At 44.3% G+C, this 19,364-nt stretch overlaps 3 protein-coding genes across 6 annotated transcripts in view; 2 read left to right on the top strand and 1 right to left on the bottom strand.

The window, feature by feature from the left end:
• The window catches only part of mgat4a (alpha-1,3-mannosyl-glycoprotein 4-beta-N-acetylglucosaminyltransferase A), a 40,581-nt gene extending 28,082 nt beyond the window's left edge, over positions 1-12,499 (top strand). The window contains exons 4-16 of the mRNA XM_056423894.1: positions 4,882-5,015; positions 5,121-5,167; positions 5,608-5,721; positions 6,551-6,626; positions 7,245-7,359; positions 7,830-7,960; positions 8,048-8,155; positions 8,250-8,324; positions 8,691-8,809; positions 10,023-10,101; positions 10,404-10,464; positions 10,718-10,830; positions 10,945-12,499. Of these exons, the coding sequence (XP_056279869.1) occupies positions 4,882-5,015; positions 5,121-5,167; positions 5,608-5,721; positions 6,551-6,626; positions 7,245-7,359; positions 7,830-7,960; positions 8,048-8,155; positions 8,250-8,324; positions 8,691-8,809; positions 10,023-10,101; positions 10,404-10,464; positions 10,718-10,830; positions 10,945-10,971 (1,199 nt within the window). The 3' untranslated portion in view covers positions 10,972-12,499. The remainder of the gene's footprint in view (positions 1-4,881; positions 5,016-5,120; positions 5,168-5,607; positions 5,722-6,550; positions 6,627-7,244; positions 7,360-7,829; positions 7,961-8,047; positions 8,156-8,249; positions 8,325-8,690; positions 8,810-10,022; positions 10,102-10,403; positions 10,465-10,717; positions 10,831-10,944) is intronic.
• Positions 12,500-13,038: 539 nt separating this feature from the next.
• On the top strand, positions 13,039-14,658 carry LOC130199982 (cytochrome c oxidase assembly factor 5). Its single transcript, XM_056423880.1, has 4 exons — positions 13,039-13,511; positions 13,796-13,911; positions 14,172-14,255; positions 14,337-14,658. The coding sequence occupies exons 2-4, from the start codon at positions 13,810-13,812 to the stop codon at positions 14,376-14,378; spliced, it is 228 nt and encodes a 75-aa protein (XP_056279855.1). The 5' UTR covers positions 13,039-13,511; positions 13,796-13,809; the 3' UTR covers positions 14,379-14,658.
• Positions 14,527-19,139, bottom strand: si:dkey-4e7.3 (uncharacterized protein LOC402865 homolog). 4 transcript variants are annotated; one of them, XM_056423842.1, is made up of 7 exons: positions 18,951-19,139; positions 17,263-17,357; positions 16,584-16,771; positions 15,930-16,109; positions 15,746-15,857; positions 15,283-15,419; positions 14,527-15,166 (listed from the first exon to the last, which is right to left on the bottom strand). In XM_056423842.1, exons 1-7 carry the CDS (start codon positions 19,013-19,015, stop codon positions 14,822-14,824), a joined length of 1,122 nt encoding a protein of 373 aa, XP_056279817.1. In that variant the 5' UTR covers positions 19,016-19,139; the 3' UTR covers positions 14,527-14,821. The 4 variants fall into 4 exon arrangements, with proteins under 4 accessions (XP_056279817.1, XP_056279842.1, XP_056279825.1 ...); XM_056423867.1 differs by lacking the exon at positions 18,951-19,139 and having other exon boundaries at positions 16,901-17,351; XM_056423850.1 differs by lacking the exon at positions 18,951-19,139 and having other exon boundaries at positions 16,584-17,156; positions 17,263-17,350.
• Between the last annotated feature and the right edge of the window lie 225 nt (positions 19,140-19,364).

Below are 19,364 nucleotides of genomic sequence, written 5' to 3' on the forward strand. Positions count from 1 at the left end.
AGGAGGGGAGGAGGGGCGCTGTCGGTCCTGCTCACGCTGCACTTGCACACATTACCACCCATTCACTGTCTGCCACCTTCCCTTCTTCTATCACTCTCTGTCTCTTCTCCTTCCACCCACATACTCCTTTCTTCCTCGACCTAGTTTCTTGGTGGTGGTGGTGGGAGTCGCTCGCTATACGACACGGAGCTTAGTGAGAGAAACACAAAGCAAAACTGGGACAGCTTGTCCACGCTGCACAGATCACTCTGCACCTCACCCCACCCACCCCCTAAGCTCTCTTTCTCTCTCCCCCCGCCCCCCTCCACTGTGCCGCTCACTCATTCGGCACCTCCAGTTTGTGCCCCCACATAACCCCCATCAGTATCCTGTCTTTAAACCCTGAAACACACACGGTGCATTAGCCCCGGTCCATATACTTCACAACTACAACTCTACAAGATGTCTGTCACCGCCGTTAATACAAAACTTCTCTTAACAAGTATTTGCATTATGCAAAACCGCCTTCTCATTTTAATTCTGTTAAGGGCTGGTATACCACACACGCGGAGGAAGAGAAAGCACAGAGGCTGCTGTTGGAGGAGACTGATTCATTGTCAGAATATGGTTCTCTACGTTCTGTGCTCTCTTTCCCTCGTCAAAGTGATCCTTGTATCCTATTGAGTAAATTTATCTGAGTTTATGTCTGCAACGGTCTGTTGTCTCCACATGAAATAGGAGGCTGTCTATTTTTCCTCGACCACAGACGGCGATAGCGACTAGGGTTGGGTACCGAAACCCGGTGCCAATATGGTACCGGTTCCAATACAACCGGTATTACCCGGACCGAAACGCAACGCACATTTCGGTGCTTCTTTCCGGTGCCTGAGCCGATTGAAATTGAAAAAAACTATTGTTGTGAACTTCTCTGGTGACTCCGCCCTGTCAGCCGGTTACGAGCCTCTCATATTTAACTTTGAGAGCGGAGGCTGCGCCGTGTGTGACTGTGAGGCCGTGTGGAGCACACCAGCGTCAGGCTGGACGCGACGGGGAGACCGTCACCGGTCCCCCTGAACACGTGGAGACCGATGATGACGAGCAGCCTTAACTCAGATTAGTACCGTATCGTTGATTGCAAGTCTTGCATTCATAAAAGTAGGCTAAGAAATAATAAATTAGCCATTATAACCATGCTTAAGCTAGCTCGTAGCTAGCGCTAGCTACGAGCTACGAGCGTGACAGTCTGCTAGCAGGTGTGTTGATGTGCAGCGGTCCCGGCTGTATACCCGGTGTTACCGGGAATATAATGACGGAGGAATGAAGACCGTGGGGCGTCACTTTGTTTCAGTGTAACTCGCTGTCAGAAGCAAAACTGTATTTGTCACGTGTCATCTTCAGTCCCTCTGATTGGTTGTTCTCTTTGCCCATCAACACAGTGACAGGATTAACCCTATAAAGTCTGCACATGACAATACATATCACATCATATAATGGAGAACATATCTTGTGTATGTTAACAGTCTGATATCCGTTGTTTGTCAGTGCTCCATGGTAACGGCTTCTTCAGGGAATATGGCCGAAGAGGTTTTTAATGTCCTCAATGTGCGTTTAAAAAAATAAAGTATCGGTTCAGGCACCGTTTAGGCACCGGTATCGTTTAAAAGTACGGTTTAGCACGGTATCGGAAAAAACCCAAACGATACCCATCCCTAATAGCGACGCTCTTCCTCTCTTCCTGTCGTCTCATCGGCTTCATATATGAAATCCGTTGTTTGAGCTGACGAGTAATCGCTTAGTTGACTGACGAGAATGAATGATAACTTAGGTTGATTAAAAGTGGTGTTCAGCTTTTTGCAATGTAACACAATGTATTAACCTTTTGTGGTTTTTAAAGATAATAAATGTGATGAGAGTGGCCAGCCCCTCTTAAACTGATCAGCTCCTCCCTCTAGTTCTCATTCTTCTTCTGGTTGCTGTTGGCTTTGGCCTGTCCGGCTTTGTTTACTTTTCTGGTGAAACGAGCTTGGGAAGTAATTTAGCACGATTCACTGAATCTATTTAGCAGCCATTGGCATAGGATTGTTGTTTAAAGACACTTTTTAATAACATGCACTGTGGTAGTGCAGATTCCAAACTATCGGTCATCCTTCCCACTGCCTTATGTCAGTCTCGGCATGGATTTGTGTTCTTGTGGATTTTGGCCAATGTAACTAGACATTGTATTGCGAGTGGAGATTATTTTGATTACACAGTCAACTCTGCAGCCTATGGCACTTCCTGTTCTCACCTCAGTCTTTTTCTCAGTTACCATGGTGATGGGGATCCCAACAGTGAAGCGGAAGGTGAAGTCTTATCTGTCGGAGCGCTGCATTCGCTAATAGACAAGCTGTCCCAGAGGAGAAACTGGATTGCGTCATTATTGTCTATGTTGGGGAGGTGAGCTCTCATATCTGTACAACTTGATGCTTCTGCCCAAAGAAGTCAAAAAGTGTTTGCGAAAAGTTCTCTGTCTTATGTGTTTGTCTTGTTTTGATTCCACAGACTGACGTGGACTACGTTCACAGCGTGGTTGCTGACTTGGAAAAAGAGTGAGTGCACATCTCTGCTCACTGAAAGGTGGAACTATTGGCCCTCAGCACAGCGTACGCTCACATCTGTGCTGAAACGGTGCATTCACCCTCACGAGATCCATTCTTTACCAGCCTCACAACTGAGAGCATGCCCTTTCTGGCTTTCATCAAGGACACCCTTTTTTCTATTTCAACGACTTCACAGCTTTCTCCATGATAAACGTATTTCCTCATGTGGAGAAATGAGCAGGTGGCAGTATGCGGATTGCAAATAGCGGGCATGTTGAGTCTGATTCTGTCTAATGTATGCAAAGTGATAAAGACACAAATGTAATCTGGCACAAATCTGATAGTGACATTGCAAGTGCCTTCTTTGAGTGCAAATTAAGAGCATTTCTACGTGTGTGTGTGTGTGTGTGTGTGTCCCCATATCAACATGATCACCTTTCTTCAGGTTCTACGACAGGCTGAGTTCAGGCTTGCTGGAGGTGATCTCCCGCCAACGCCTATTACCCGAACTCGCCAACCTCAAAGAGACTTTTGGAGACTCCAAAGAGCGAGTCAAGTAAGCCGTTCACGTAGCCGGGACTTCTGTGTTGTCTGTGTGTTCACTGCTCTGATTAGGAAAGAAATGTGATCGAAATCATGAAGGCAATTGTGGTGAAACCGGCCCTGAGAGAAATGAAATGCAGAAGAGCTGTGAAGTAGAAGGATGAGTCAGGGGGAAGTGGGAGGGAGGGAGCCAGCGAGCGAGAGCTTTTACGTAGGCTGCCTAGGTACTTAGTATTCCACCGGCATTTCTCAAGGTCAGACCAATGTCATCAGCAGCAGCAGCACCCTCTATCTCGTTCTCTCTGTGGGGCTCTCTCTGATTATCCTCTATACTTATCTTCTTTTTATAGTCGGCTAACAACGGACTTCATTAGAAAACTGTTTATGGTGCATTTCTTTGCTTACGGTACATACTCTGAGAGAGAGAGAGAGAGAGACACACTCAACCACCTGCCTTAGTGTAAGTGCATGTGCATCCATGTCCTGATAGTTATAGTGTATGTTAAATGTGTGTGTGTGTGTGTGTGTGTGTATACCACCTTCACCACCTGCACCCTGGAAGCATCACAAACACCTGCAGCCCACGAGTCAGACTGCAACAAGGGCAGATATTCAGATCAGATAATTAGTGAAAGCTTCCGTTTATAAATTATTCAAATAGAGTCTGTTGTTCAGTGGACCTGTTAATATCCTTTTTGCACAATAGAGCTATTTGTAAAGCAGTGCGATTTTATCCAAGAGGGAAGCTTTTAAAATATGGTGACAGTGATTTGACTTTATAATGACGGAGGAATGAAGACCGTGGGGCATCACTTTGTTTCAGTGTAACTCGCTGTCAGAAACAAAACTGTATTTGTCACGTGTCATCTTCAGTATCTGATTGGTTGTTCTCTTTGCCCATCAACACAGTGACAGGATTAACCCTATAAAGTCTGCACATGACAATACATATCACATCATATAATGGAGAACATATCTTGTGTATGTTAACAGTCTGATATCCGTTGTTTGTCAGTGCTCCATGGTAACGGCTTCTTCAGGGAATATGGCCGAAGAGGTTTTTAATGTCCTCAATGTGCGTTAAAAAAAATAAAGTATCGGTTCAGGCACCGTTTAGGCACCGGTATCGTTTTAAAAGTACCGGTTTAGCACCGGTATCGGAAAAAACCCAAACGATACCCATCCCTAATAGCGACGCTCTTCCTCTCTTCCTGTCGTCTCATCGGCTTCATATATGAAATCCGTTGTTTGAGCTGACGAGTAATCGCTTAGTTGACTGACGAGAATGAATGATAACTTAGGTTGATTAAAAGTGGTGTTCAGCTTTTTGCAATGTAACACAATGTATTAACCTTTTGTGGTTTTTAAAGATAATAAATGTGATGAGAGTGGCCAGCCCCTCTTAAACTGATCAGCTCCTCCCTCTAGTTCTCATTCTTCTTCTGGTTGCTGTTGGCTTTGGCCTGTCCGGCTTTGTTTACTTTTCTGGTGAAACGAGCTTGGGAAGTAATTTAGCACGGTTCACAGAATCTATTTAGCAGCCATTGGCATAGGATTGTTGTTTAAAGACACTTTTTAATAACATGCACTGTGGTAGTGCAGATTCCAAACTATCGGTCATCCTTCCCACTGCCTTATGTCAGTCTCGGCATGGATTTGTGTTCTTGTGGATTTTGGCCAATGTAACTAGACATTGTATTGCGAGTGGAGATTATTTTGATTACACAGTCAACTCTGCAGCCTATGGCACTTCCTGTTCTCACCTCAGTCTTTTTCTCAGTTACCATGGTGATGGGGATCCCAACAGTGAAGCGGAAGGTGAAGTCTTATCTGTCGGAGACGCTGCATTCGCTAATAGACAAGCTGTCCCCAGAGGAGAAACTGGATTGCGTCATTATTGTCTATGTTGGGGAGGTGAGCTCTCATATCTGTACAACTTGATGCTTCTGCCCAAAGAAGTCAAAAAGTGTTTGCGAAAAGTTCTCTGTCTTATGTGTTTGTCTTGTTTTGATTCCACAGACTGACGTGGACTACGTTCACAGCGTGGTTGCTGACTTGGAAAAAGAGTGAGTGCACATCTCTGCTCACTGAAAGGTGGAACTATTGGCCCTCAGCACAGCGTACGCTCACATCTGTGCTGAAACGGTGCATTCACCCTCTGCGAGATCCATTCTTTACCAGCCTCACAACTGAGGAAGCATATGCCCTTTCTGGCTTTCATCACGGACACCCTTTTTTCTATTTCAACGACTTCACAGCTTTCTCCATGATAAACGTATTTCCTCATGTGGAGAAATGAGCAGGTGGCAGTATGCGGATTGCAAATAGCGGGCATGTTGAGTCTGATTCTGTCTAATGTATGCAAAGTGATAAAGACACAAATGTAATCTGGCACAAATCTGATAGTGACATTGCAAGTACGCTTCTTTGAGTGCAAATTAAGAGCATTTCTACACGTGTGTGTGTGTGTGTGTGTCCCCATATCAACATGATCACCTTTCTTCAGGTTTACGACAGAGCTGAGTTCAGGCTTGCTGGAGGTGATCTCCCCGCCAACCGCCTATTACCCCGAACTCGCCAACCTCAAAGAGACTTTTGGAGACTCCAAAGAGCGAGTCAAGTAAGCCGTTCACGTAGCCGGGACTTCTGTGTTGTCTGTGTGTTCACTGCTCTGATTAGGAAAGAAATGTGATCGAAATCATGAAGGCAATTGTGGTGAAACCGGCCCTGAGAGAAATGAAATGCAGAAGAGCTGTGAAGTAGAAGGATGAGTCAGGGGGAAGTGGGAGGGAGGGAGCCAGCGAGCGAGAGCTTTTACGTAGGCTGCCTAGGTACTTAGTATTCCACCGGCATTTCTCAAGGTCAGACCAATGTCATCAGCAGCAGCAGCACCCTCTATCTCGTTCTCTCTGTGGGGCTCTCTCTGATTATCCTCTATACTTATCTTCTTTTTATAGTCGGCTAACAACGGACTTCATTAGAAAACTGTTTATGGTGCATTTCTTTGCTTACGGTACATACTCTGAGAGAGAGAGAGAGAGAGACACACTCAACCACCTGCCTTAGTGTAAGTGCATGTGCATCCATGTCCTGATAGTTATAGTGTATGTTAAATGTGTGTGTGTGTGTGTGTGTGTGTATACCACCTTCACCACCTGCACCCTGGAAGCATCACAAACACCTGCAGCCCACGAGTCAGACTGCAACAAGGGCAGATATTCAGATCAGATAATTAGTGTGAAAGCTTCCGTTTATAAATTATTCAAATAGAGTCTGTTGTTCAGTGGACCTGTTAATATCCTTTTTGCACAATAGAGCTATTTGTAAAGCAGTGCGATTTTATCCAAGAGGGAAGCTTTTAAAATATGGTGACGGTGATTTGACTTTATTCTATATTTATATTTCCATAATGCTCGTCAATGACTTGAATCTTTTTTCTTTTTTTTTAGATGGCGAACCAAGCAGAATCTGGACTATTCCTTCCTCATGATGTATGCTGTGAGCAAAGGTGTTTATTATGTCCAGGTACGTCCTTAAATAGATGCATGAATAAAATGAATGTTTCCATAGCAACTTGTTTGAGTGCAATTTAGGGAAAGCTTAGTTACTCATGCGTGCCAGTGTCAGCGGGAAAGCTGTCGGTGTGAAAGCCTGTTACCGAGCAAACACTGGGTTACTTCTAGTTTGGAGCATGTCAAAACAAATCCAAACGTGGCGACTATTTTAAGCAAATGTGTGTTGTTGCAGCATTCATCAGAGCCAGCGTTGTTTCTCATCAGTCTGGGGCCACTTTCCCTCATTCAAAGCCTCATCTGTCCACTTTGGGGATGTTTATATACATGTTTACTCTCAACATATTTGAATCGCTAACACCAGCCATTTGAAGTTTAGTTTCACTGTGTTTGTGATCACCGTCTTTCTGTTTCATTCGTGGCCTACGTCATTTCCATTCTGTGCTCTCACCCGAAGAGAGGAGGTATTGTCTGTCTGACTTCTACTCCAGTTTAGTGTAGCGACATTGAAGTGTTTCTTAGCATCAGACGGTTGTCCCCGAGTGAACGTAGAGGCTTCTCACCCTCTCCAACGACATTATCCACTCACTCTGAAGGTGTTTTCCCCGTGTCTATCTCTCTGTTCCCTCAGCTGGAGGATGACATAGTGGCCAAGCCCAACTACTTTGCAACTATGAAGAACTTTGCCCTGCAGCTCTCGTCGGAAGACTGGATGATCCTGGAGTTCTCTCAGCTGGGCTTCATTGGTACGATGCTCGAAGCATGTGATTAATACTCGATATCCACCGGGGGGGGGGGGGGGGTCTGTCGAATGCTGCAGAGATCTGCGAAGCCAAACAGCGGCACGCCTCGCTAAAGTGATTATCAACACATTCTCTTAACGCAGGATTTTCAAATCCAATTGGCAAATTCTTCACATTGCTGTGAGACTTGTTGGGTATATGATGAACAGTCAAATGCACCATTGATGGATCTGCAGCAGCCAGTAAAGAAAACATGGAAATTATATTGATCGGCAGTCCAATGCTTTTGCATGGAAAAGCTAATTTAAGCTAATTTAAGCGCATCACTTCAATGTGTAAATGAGAAATGGGTACATTCTTTGTCAAGAAAAAAGTTCAGACTAATAGTTTCATAATCTTGTTCATGATGCTTAAAGCTTCTGTGCAAAATCAATAAATGTCTATAATCCCCCCCGATTCTCTCTTTCCTACAGGCAAAATGTTCCAGGCTCCGGACTTAAACCTCATCGTTGAGTTCATTTTCATGTTCTACAAGGAGAAGCCCATCGATTGGTTGCTGGACCATATTCTCTGGGTCAAAGTCTGCAATCCTGAGAAAGATGCGGTATGCACCGTGATGACTGTCTAGAGATGAGTGACATGGTGAGGGGGGGGATGGGTCTCATCATTCCGCTCTTGTCCTTTTTCAAAGAAACACTGCGAGCGGCAGAAGTCCAGCCTACGTGTGCGGTTCCGACCCTCCCTGTTCCAACACGTGGGACTCCATTCTTCTCTTGCTGGAAAGATCCAAAAGCTCACAGTCAGTCTCAAGCCCTCACCGTTGTTTATGTGCAACAATAGTCGAGGCTACTTCCTGTGTAGACATGTTTGATTTCCCCCCTCTGTCGGTGTAGGACAAGGACTTCCTGAAGCCACTGCTCCATAAGATGCATGTCAACCCTCCAGCTGAGGTTTCCACTTCAGTGAAGGTATCATGCCAGGGTTCCCATCACAGATATTATCTCTGGATCTTTATTTTACAGTCAGTGATCTAGTTTCAATCTGCTGTGTTGAGGAATTGTTTGCACAAATTCCCAAAACATGTCATTTTAAATGGCCTAAACTGAGCTGACGCAAAGGTTTTCCTCTTTGTTTTGGGAAAACGTTACAACGAATGTGACCTGCACTGCTACTATCTCTGTGTTGTTGTCCTCGTATTGCTATGTGATCTGGACTGATACGTTTGTTAGGCAAATTCATTAAAACAATTACAAATGCAATAATTAATTGCTGAAATAACTCTAACTTCAAAGGCAATCACGGTGGAACAAAACGTGTGTTTTTGTGTTACGCAGGTGTATCAGGGTCACACGCTAGAGAAGACGTACCTAGGAGAGGACTTCTTCTGGGCCATCACTCCGACCACAGGAGACTTCATCCTCTTCAAATTTGACCGGCCTGTTAGTATAGAGAAGTACGTATGAGTCCTTATCTGACTGAGATATATGTTCCTGTTCCTGTGTGTGTGTGTGTGTGTGTGTGTGTGTGTGTGGCTCTATCTCTCTTCAGGGATCACGCTGAGCTAATTAGAGTGCTCTAAAATAAGCATTCTCGGGCCAGCCTTCTTCTCTCTGTGGAGCCGGTAGAGTGGGAGAAAGACGGTGAATACAAAGAGAGCTGAAGGCCAAATTGCCAGCCTGGATCAGAGCAGACATGAGAGGGATGTTAATATTTGGTCACGGGGATGCTCACTTTCTGGTGCTGAATGTATCCACCGCTCACGTAAAGATAATACTCGCTCAGCAAGACCAGTGTGACACTCGGTCATTCGGCTAGTAAGTGTGAGTGAGTGTGAAAGTGGCCGTCTAGTATTCCACTGTCTCACTCTCGAGGGTTTCGTCGGCTTTCCAATGGAACCGTTTGCGCCGGTTCAAAGTCTTTTTGCGGCGCTGACGACATACCAGCAGTTGGTTGGGATATACAAAATGCTTTATGACCCGTCTTTGTCTTTCGAGCTGGCTTTCTTCCCCCATCGCCCCCTCGCCGGCTGCTGAAACACAAGTAAAGGCAGCGCACCAGCGATGTGAAAGTCAGGGATTCACGGTGGTTTAGTTCTTCCGTGAATCTTGCCAACCTTGACCCCATATCGAAAGTCAAGCTCATATTTCACACTGTGCGCATGCTTTGTGAAATCAAATCGTCCTCCATGAAATATAGGAAGATTCCTGAGATAGACGATATACTGGAATTCATGTTCAAAGCCTGTCGCTATTACCTGAATATGAGGTCTATTTTTCAAAAACTAATTTCCATTTAATAAACATAACTCCCCTGCCTGACCTACTGCCCAGCCCTGAGTGGCTATTGGTCTTGATTCAACATGGATCATGCACATAAACTATAATCTCACCTGGGCCATCCAACGAAAAAAATGTATATAAAACCAATGACAATAAAACCTTGATCTTTATCTTTAGTTGGTTTTTGGCAAATTAAATATAACACAGTGGAACAGTTCAAAGATCAAACACTAAACCGTTGATTTACAACGCCACACCATCGCATACCATCACGCTATGTAATGAAGGGCTGTGTTTATCTTGAGTGGCAGATGCCATGAGGGCAACGGGCAAAATACTAATCCATGGAAATAAATATTTAAATGATTTGCTTGATTTGACTGGCAGGTTCCTGTTTCGGAGCGGTAATCAAGAGCACCCGGGGGACAAGATCGAGAACACCACAGTGGAAATACTGCCTGTTTCGGTAGGGACACACACACACACACACACACACACACAGAGAGCCTGTGACCCTTCTGTGGGGTGCTGTGCAAACGGTTTTGGTTAAATTTCATTTCGCGGTTGCTCTTGGGGACGTAGCATATTGATTATTGACAGGAATGTGAGCGTGACAGAATCGTGGCTGTGCCCGTGGCGATGCATGCCGACACTGGGGCGCACGCTGCCAGTCCAGGCACAGATACGAGCGTCTGCTCAAATGACAAACCATTCACAATACCGTGTCATGTTTTATTCTGTCCATCTTTCACTGTGTTCATCCGTTAGGAACCTGGACTGCAGACCAAAGAGAAGTACAAGCGAACTGAAGACCGATTTTACAGGATCGGTAAGCAGATTTAAGTCCTCGTGTGCAAGTGCATACAAGCACACTGAAAGCGCCTGAGCAGATCACACACGACGCTGATGGGGCCGACAGCGTGTGAAATGTTCTTAATGGGTGCCGTTTTCTTTTCTAAATGTTATCCGTTTCTTGCTCTCAAAGTTAAATATTGGCATTGCATTGGCTTTGTATACATATCATTTGTCGTCCTTCACATTTGCTTTGTGTGTGTGTGTGTGTGTGTGTGTGTGCTACACAGGTCAGTTTCAGAAAGGTGTGGCCGAAGGTGCGGTAGATCCTGCTTTCAATCCCATCATAGCTCTTCGGCTTTCAGTTCTCAAAGACTCGGCAGTGTGGGCCATCCTCAGTGAAGTGAGCCAATCGTTCTTCTCCTGTCCAATAAAATGTTTAAACACTTTCTCCACGTGCGTACCTGCCTGCTTTTTTCTACCCAATAACACGTAGCGCTCTGCTTTCCTCTTGCAGATACATATAAAACGGATAGCTGGCTGACTGTTCTGGAGCGGGCACATGAATGGCCCCTGGGGGACCAAAACCGATTGCTTCTGCAGGGCCTCTGGCACCCGGCAACCAGCAGTGAAGCCATGAGAGCCACTAGAGTTGCTCGTCTGAGCTTCTCTAAGGAACGCCACCTCTCTGTACTTCCTAAAGTACTTTGTTTTGCTTCTCATCAATTGATTCCTCATATATATTTTTTTCATTTTTCCTCCTGCATCTCCCCCTCACTCTTGTGCTCTTAGTCATGTGTGAGAATGTGAATACTACTGTCCTAAAGAACGACCATGGAGTGCGTGAAGACATCCGTCCCCGGCTTTTTAAAGTGACTGTCGTTCAGCAGCTTTGACACAAATCAGAAAACGCTTGGAAGAAAGAGGACAAATCATCACATCGTGGGGGAACAAGTCCCCTGGCCACTGGTGTAGATGCTGCCAAATCCTCCTCCTGTTACTCAATGCTGCCACCTTCGGGGCAAGCTGGGGCATTTGCACTGTCCACTAGCGCCTCAGCAAAAGCCCACAATGATCGAGTACGTCGTGATCCCTCGTGGCCAATCGCTCTCTGTCCTCGACAGGTGACGGGAGCTCCAGATCAAAACCAGCCCAAACAACAATGGTTCCTTCACTCCCAGAGTATTGTCAGCAGCCATACTCAAATACTCCACTTGTCTTGAAAATCGAACTCAGGATGAGCTCACTGAACCAAACCCCTTCCTGAAGCCAGTCAGTCACAACTTTGCCCGTACGGTAGGCCAGACTCCATGGTAACTGCCCTAGTCCATCCAGAAGAGGACCATGACCTCTATCTATCTCACCTCCTGTCTGACAGGCTGTGTATGACCTTAGTGTCCATTTCTAGTAAACCAATCAGACATTGCCTTGGCGTCATTCTCCTAAAGGAATATATTGATATATTATTACAGCTTTGATGATCTATGAAGGTGAATTAATTTATTTGAAATAAATCTTTAATTTGTACAAGAGGTAAAATATATTTTTATTCTATTCAGAGATGTTTATGGTGGTTCAGAGTCTGTTTTATTTGTGTAATGTTTTACCTTTTTTTTTTTTTTTTTAATTGCTATTGTACATTTTCTTTTCATTATTGCAGCTAATTGTGAAGTTGCTTCTGTCTGCTGGTGCGAAGCAGCTCGGTTCACTCTGTACCAGTTTATTTTCTCTTGAAGGGCAACGCTACGACTAGAATGATTCATCTTGACTCCGTAAAGTCTGAATGGTGAAGATGTGAATCTGATTCTGTTGAAGTTGTGGGTTGAAATTGGAGAAGAAGAAAAATGTGCCTTATATCCAGATCCCTGGCCATCGTCTCAGCAACATTATTCCAATCTCTCACTCTTGCCGACACCGATTGCTGGATATACTAATATATTTTAAATAACACACACTGTCCAATTAGCAATTGGGTGTTAATAACAATATTTCTGTGTTTTACACAAAGTGCACGTGATAAAAAGAGAGGCGGGGTTTGTATCAGATTATCGAATGAAACTGCATGATTTGCACTGCTTTGTCACTCTTCTTTTGTTCTCTCCACACGCTTCAACATTGTACCTAAATGTTCCATCCCATGGAAGATGCTCAGTTCACCCACTCCTCAAAGTCAACACCACAATCTTTAGTCTCAGAGTATCTGTTTTGCGATTGGACAAAATATTAAGTCTACTGATTCATGCAAAGTGCGCCTTCTGTTGTATGATTTGATAATGTAGTACTTTCACTGATTGCAAGTATTTAAATAAGCAATGAGCATTTGCTCTCTCTCTTCTTCATTTAATAGTGTATTGAAATTCACTTGACATGTTCTGTGTGTATGGCCAATGTTTTGAGTGGAAGCAATTTAAATGAAACTTTCCTGATTTTACATGTTAGTGGTTTATTCAAGCGGGTAGTGTGAAGTGCCTTTTGGTGAAATAGATATAAAAATAATTGAATTTGTTTCGCAAATTACGTTCACGATCATTATTTGTAGTTCATAAACAATGTTTCCGTGGTCAGAGCAGGCCCCTACACCCTCTGATCATAACCAACCACGCTAGAGCTGTAATTAAGAAAACTGACTAAAATGAAAACTTAATTTCTGCCTCGTCATCAGATTATTCCAGGATGCTTTATTTTCATTGGATGCTGGATTCAATTTTACCCAGACACGTGGTTTTTTCTGATTGGCTATTGTGTAGCCCATTTCTTTTTTTTGATTGGCTGATAAGTGGCTCCTCACAGCAGAACTCCAGGGGAGCGCTTGATTCCTCCACGGTGAGGGCAGCGCGGCTCATGTTGGCGCGCTGCGGCACATTAAAACATTAAATAGCCGAGAGTTTTTTCAGCGTGAGAAATACGATGTGTGGCGGGAGTGCGTGACGTAAGACCGAAATGCGTGAGTGTCACGCTCAATGCGTGACACTTGAGAGCCCTGCAAGTTGTTGGAAGTCACAGCCATTTCCTGCGTTGTGACTGTTCTTCTTTCACGGCTCATGCCATCCGCATCGCCACGTTTGATTGCTGAACAGCTGTGAAGTAAGAAAGGGTAAATGTATTGCAAACGGGACCAGATGATCAATTTGACAGTTTTGTTTTACTTTTCCCAACTGGATGATTTGTTGTCTAAACAAACAAAAAAACACATGGGAAGAGGGGAAAACTACAACCCTTCCCAGCATGCACTTCTCTTCGCCAATGTTCTTCCGGTTTCCCATCATGCAGTTTCAGAAAACATGGTGGCTGAAAGCTCTCATAACATTGATGCCCATTCTTGAACTCGTGTGAATTCATGATTACGTGAACGTTTGGCTTTTCAAAAGGATTTTTTTCCACGATGCCGAAATACTACGAGGACAAAGAGGAAGACACCCGCGCATGCGCCGGCGTCCGAGAGGACTTCAAGGCCTGTCTCCTCGAGCACGACTGCGTGCGGAAGGCAAGTGCACGTCCTCTGCGCGTGCAACAACTCGGGGGTTGTTGTCCTCTCGTATTCATGTTCAAGTGACCTCTAAACGGTGACCGTAATCCCAACCAGTCGCCCCGGTGACGGCTAACGCGTCACCGCCCGGTCACCGTGTGAAGCCTCACGCGCACAGCCTCACGTGTTCGAATATAACTCGATTTAGATGCGTTACTTATGGGAGAGAATGCACGCGCGTTCTGCTTTTGTATTAACACGTTGTCTTCACTTCTCAGGAGGGGAAGTTGCCCAGTGAGTGTGTGAAGGAAGGCCACTGCAAAGCCCTGCGGACGACCTTCTTCGAGTGCAAGAGGTCAATGGTGAGTCAGCAGTAAATACGTTACGCCTCACGAGCAAGAGTGAAGTGCACAGACATTGTTTCATCTTCCTCTTTTTGACAGCTGGACACCCGGTCGAGATTCCGAGGAAGGAAAGGCTATTGAGGACCCGGATGAGCAAGTGTAAATAAGAATACTGCAGAGTCGGATCCTTCATCAGTGCAATTTCCCAACCTCATCTGAAGTATGCGTTTCAAGAAAGCAAAGGATGACCACATGCTGAAAGGAACAATCTACTCAAAAGGACGACCAATTCAGCAGCAGCGCCGTGGAGCTGTGTGTGTTATGAGAAACTTTATCTAATGAAATGATGAATACATATTGTAAAGTGACTTTTACAATTTGACTGAAACACCTGATTTCTAGTATTAAAACTTTACAATTACGTCACACAATTAGAAGAAAATGACTCGGGGGGGGGGGGGGGCAAAGTTGCAGTTACATTTTTACAAACGGTATGTTATGAATGGCTCTTGTGAGGAGCGTCTTCTACAAGTCAACAGAACCCTGGGGGGGTCACTCATGCTTGACCCGTGTGCTCAGGGCCGTTATTGTAACGCAGCCATCATCATCCGCTTGAACTTCTCCATGTCCACCTTCATGATGGAAGCCGTGTGAGCCTTCTTCAGGAAGCCCGCCGTGTCCACGATCATCATGCCTCTGGTGTGCGTGCCCGTCAGCTCCACGCTGACCGGGTGACGGTCGCTCTCTAAGACGAGGGACTCGTCCACGGCGGCGGCCATGGCGTACGAGTCGCAGGAAACGAAACCCGTGCCGTAGACGAACTCTTTCTGGTGCCGCTCGCTCTGCGACGCCTCGATGCTGTGCTGGGAGATCCGCGCCATGAAGCGAGCTTTATCCGTGTCCTGCGCCAACCAGGCGTCGCAAAACTCCTGTCAACACCACGAGGGGAGGAAGGGGGGGGTGGTGTTATTATTATTATTATTACTATTATTATATGCTGTAATTAGTCCCAGGAATGGATATGGCACGGTGTGTAAAGCCTTGCCCAGGACAGCTTGCTGGAGCAGGTGAACTCCCAGCAGGCCAGGTAGGTGGGACACTGGTAGTCGTTCAGGACGATGTGCGCAGCTTCTGGGTCGGCAGCGAAATTGAACTCGCTACACACTGTCCTGTTTCCTCGAGCTAAAGGAGCAAAACCACAGAAAGTCATTGATTACAGGCTGGACAGAATAATGGGGATACTTGAACAGACACGGATTTCAATTTCAAACACTGGAGTGACACTCGGGGCTGCCGCTAACTATTGTTCCCCCTTTCAAATAATCGGATCTAATCGTCTCACATGTGGACTTGCAGAAGATGTCAGAGCAGGGACGCCTGCGCCGCTTTAGAGGTGCGATGGTGAAAGAAATGTACAGTCCTTTTCCTCCAAGTACATTCATGTGTCTGACCCTCCAGCACCGTGTCACCGTCGCCACCTTTTGGTTCAAGCTTATAGTTTCACTGACATTCAGTGTTGCCTCCCATGATGTAGAGCCCTCTGAGTTTGCTCGGTAGAGACGGATCCATCTTCACAGCCAGAGCCAAGTTGGTGAGCGGCGCCGTGGCGACCAGAGACACCTGGGGAATAAACCTTTAGACTTGAAAGAAGAGCGCGCGCACACACAAGCATAGCTACCCAACACCGCTCACCTCCCCTGGGTTCTCATTGACGATCCTGATCATGGCCGACACGGCGCCCTCCTTCTGAACCAGGTCCAGACCCGGCGCGTTGGGGTCAGGAGCGTCTCCCAGCCCGTCCTCCCCGTGGAAGTGTCCCGCATTAATGCAGCGCCCAAGGATCGGCTTGGCTGCACCTTTAAACACTGGAATCTGAAAAAAAAGAGACAATATATGATGTTCTGCTTTCTAAAGTACTTTTTCGGGAACATGTAATACCTTCAATATAGTAGACAGTAGAGAGATGGGGAACAACATGAAGAAAGTGTTATATCTATATTTCATGGCACTGCTATGATGGGATTGATGATTGGTGCTTAATGGCAGATCTAATAAGAAGACTTTTCCATTGAGTGCTTTGTGTAAAACTGAGTGATTTTATTTAATATAAGAACAAAAACTAACATGTCAAATGTTTGGTGTCATTTCTGTTTCAGAGCAACGAAAAAAACCACAGACCATGTCTCCTTTTCCCCAAAACTTTTCTTTTGGTATTAAAATGCAGTAGTCTAATATGTATATCTACTCATGCTACTTCTCAAAAAAACATAGTTTAAAAAAAAGACAATCCCCACCAGTGAATCATGTCAGGGCCATAACACAACGACAGTGACCTACTGCACCCACCTCCAGTTTACTGCAGGCTTGCAGCACCCGCAGCGTGTTCCTGCACACGTTCTCCACGGTGGTGTTGCCCTGCACACACGTGATGCCCAGGAGCTCCACGCTGGGGGCGGCCAGTGCCAGCATGATGGCCTGAGCGTCGTCCACCCCACAGTCCACATCCACCAGCAGCTTCTTCTTCATCGTGGGCCCTGAGGAGCAAAGAACAAAACACTGCTGCTCCGACTGGTACAATAACACTTTAGAACTTAAGCAGGACATAAAACCTGCAGGAGGCTGTGCTGGTGGGCCGGCCTCCTGCAGGCACTCCTCCTCTCTACCTCCTTCTGCTTTCATGGATTGTGGAGGTCTGGATCGTGGTCCATGCCTACTATGAACTATTCGCACATTCTGTCATACTCATTGAATGTGTTGTAACTCTGTAAGGCTTCCTTCTGTACACATGACACCTCTTGCTTCTGTCCATCCTGGAGAGGGATCCTCCTCTGTTGCTCTCCTGAAGGTTTCTTCCCTTTTTTTTGGGAGTTTTTCCTGATCTGATGAGAGGTCCTGGGACAGGGATGTCGTATGTGTAGACTGTAAAGTGGGTAATTTGTGATATTGGGCTATATAAAATGAACTGACTTGAATAACATGCGTCCTAGATCACGGTTATAGAGAGTTGCACATGTTTCAGTCACACCTGTAGCCGAGTGTGAGGAAGATGAACTGGAGTGTTTGCCGACTGCTGCTCTCTCTCCGGCAGGGCGCAACCCACGGTGGTCAGCTGCAAACAACCTGTGAGCAGCAAGAAGTTCATTCAGAAACTGAGTTAAACTTGTTAATCAGTGTGTAATATCAGATGTTGAAAAAAACACGAAAACACACATTTGAAGTAGAAGTGTACAGGGACAAGTTGAATATCCATTTACTTTAGTAATAACAAAAACATGTCAAACACTGTTTGAACTTGTGAGTGTGTTCTTTACCGGTCAACAGTTTGAGAACACCTCAATTTCTCTAATGGATAGACCAAGCTTCACTTTTAAGAGTTATAATAGTATGGTTTATAAATGGGTTATAAATGTCTGTCTTCCTTTGGTAATTGCCTTTTTCTTGCAATTATAAGAGTAATATACTAGCTACTTACAGTAATACTCTCCAAATAATGCTGAGGGTGTAGTAACACAGTCTGTTTCAACACTGCTTTTATACAGACACAAGGTTTGTAAGTAATAACACAAGTTGAGACACCTGTAAGAATTGTAAGCATCAACTTTCAAGAGTAAATTTACTTCCAGAATTTGCAGAACAGCTGCAAGTTGTTAATATATATTTAAATATATCATTATATAAATATGTATTTAAATATACATTATACATATATATACACTACCGTTCTAAAGTTTGGGATCACTTAGAAATGACTTTATTTTTCAAAGAAAAGCACTGTTTTTTCAATAAAGATAACATTAAATTAATCAGAAATACACTCTATACATTGTTAATGTGGTAAATGACTATTCTAGGTGGAAGTGTCTGGTTTCTAATGAAATATCTCCATAGGTGTATAGAGGCCCATTTCCATCAACTATCACTCCAGTGTTCTAATGGTACATTGTGTTTGTTAATCGCCTTAGAAGACTAATGGATTATTAGAAAACCCGTGCAATTATGTTAGCACAGCTGAAAACAGTTATGCTGGTGATATAAGCTATACAACTGGCCTTCCTTTGAGCTTGAAGTTTGTAGAACAAAATTAATATTTCAAATATTAATCATTATTTCTAACCTTGTCAATGGCTTGACTATATTTTATATTCATTTGATAAATAAAAGTGTGATTTTTCATGGAAGACACGAAATTGTCTGGGTGATCCCAAACTTTTGAACGGTAGTGTATATATTATATATATTAATATTTATGTAATATACATTATATATATATATATTTAAATATACATTATATATAATGATATATTTAAATATATCATTATATATATATATATATATTTAAATATACATAATACATATATATATATATATATATATAAATATACATTACATTTAAATATACATTTAAATCCGTTTGGTCGACAGAGGCACACGCCGAACTAACGTGACAGCTGTTAAGAGAGAAATGTGAATACGTTGTGGACCTTGACTACATCCTGTTCAGGTAACGCCATTTTGATGACGTCACTAAGACGCGCGAATTACTGGTAGGTGAACAAATAAAGAAGGGAGCAAAAGGACAAGCTAATATTAAGTGTTTTACTTAGACTATTAACTGTCAGTATACACATATAAATACCGAATACACGTGTTCAGTATCTTTGCGAACCGTCTTCTGTTTTTAGGTGACAGCGTACAGGTGCAGTCGGGTCTCACCTGCGCGCAGCGCTGCTGAAAACGTAGGACGTCGTTACGGCACGTCGGACTGTGATCACGGCCATGGAGACCACACCACCGGAGAGGGAGGTCTCACTCTGCCGGGATTACTGCGCACCAAAACAAGATGTTCATTTGTTGGTGTTATCACGTGTACGCCGAAGCTAGAGAAAATTAAAAAATACGAGTAGAGTGAAAACATCCCTTCTTGGTTTTATGATGTGGTTCTAAACTGGTTTAGAGAAATACGCGCATGCGCGGGTGGATGTTTACTAGGTCATTGTTTGAATACCAAAGTGATCATTCTTTGCAAGGATACAATCTATGGCAAAACGTCACTTCCGAGAACACCCTTAAAGGGAAATACTCTTTAGTTTATATTAATTATTTGTCAAACATAATCAAGTTAATGAC

The sequence above is a fragment of the Pseudoliparis swirei genome, chromosome 2 (genome assembly GCF_029220125.1).
Source record: "Pseudoliparis swirei isolate HS2019 ecotype Mariana Trench chromosome 2, NWPU_hadal_v1, whole genome shotgun sequence".
Taxonomy (NCBI): Eukaryota; Metazoa; Chordata; class Actinopteri; order Perciformes; family Liparidae; genus Pseudoliparis; species Pseudoliparis swirei.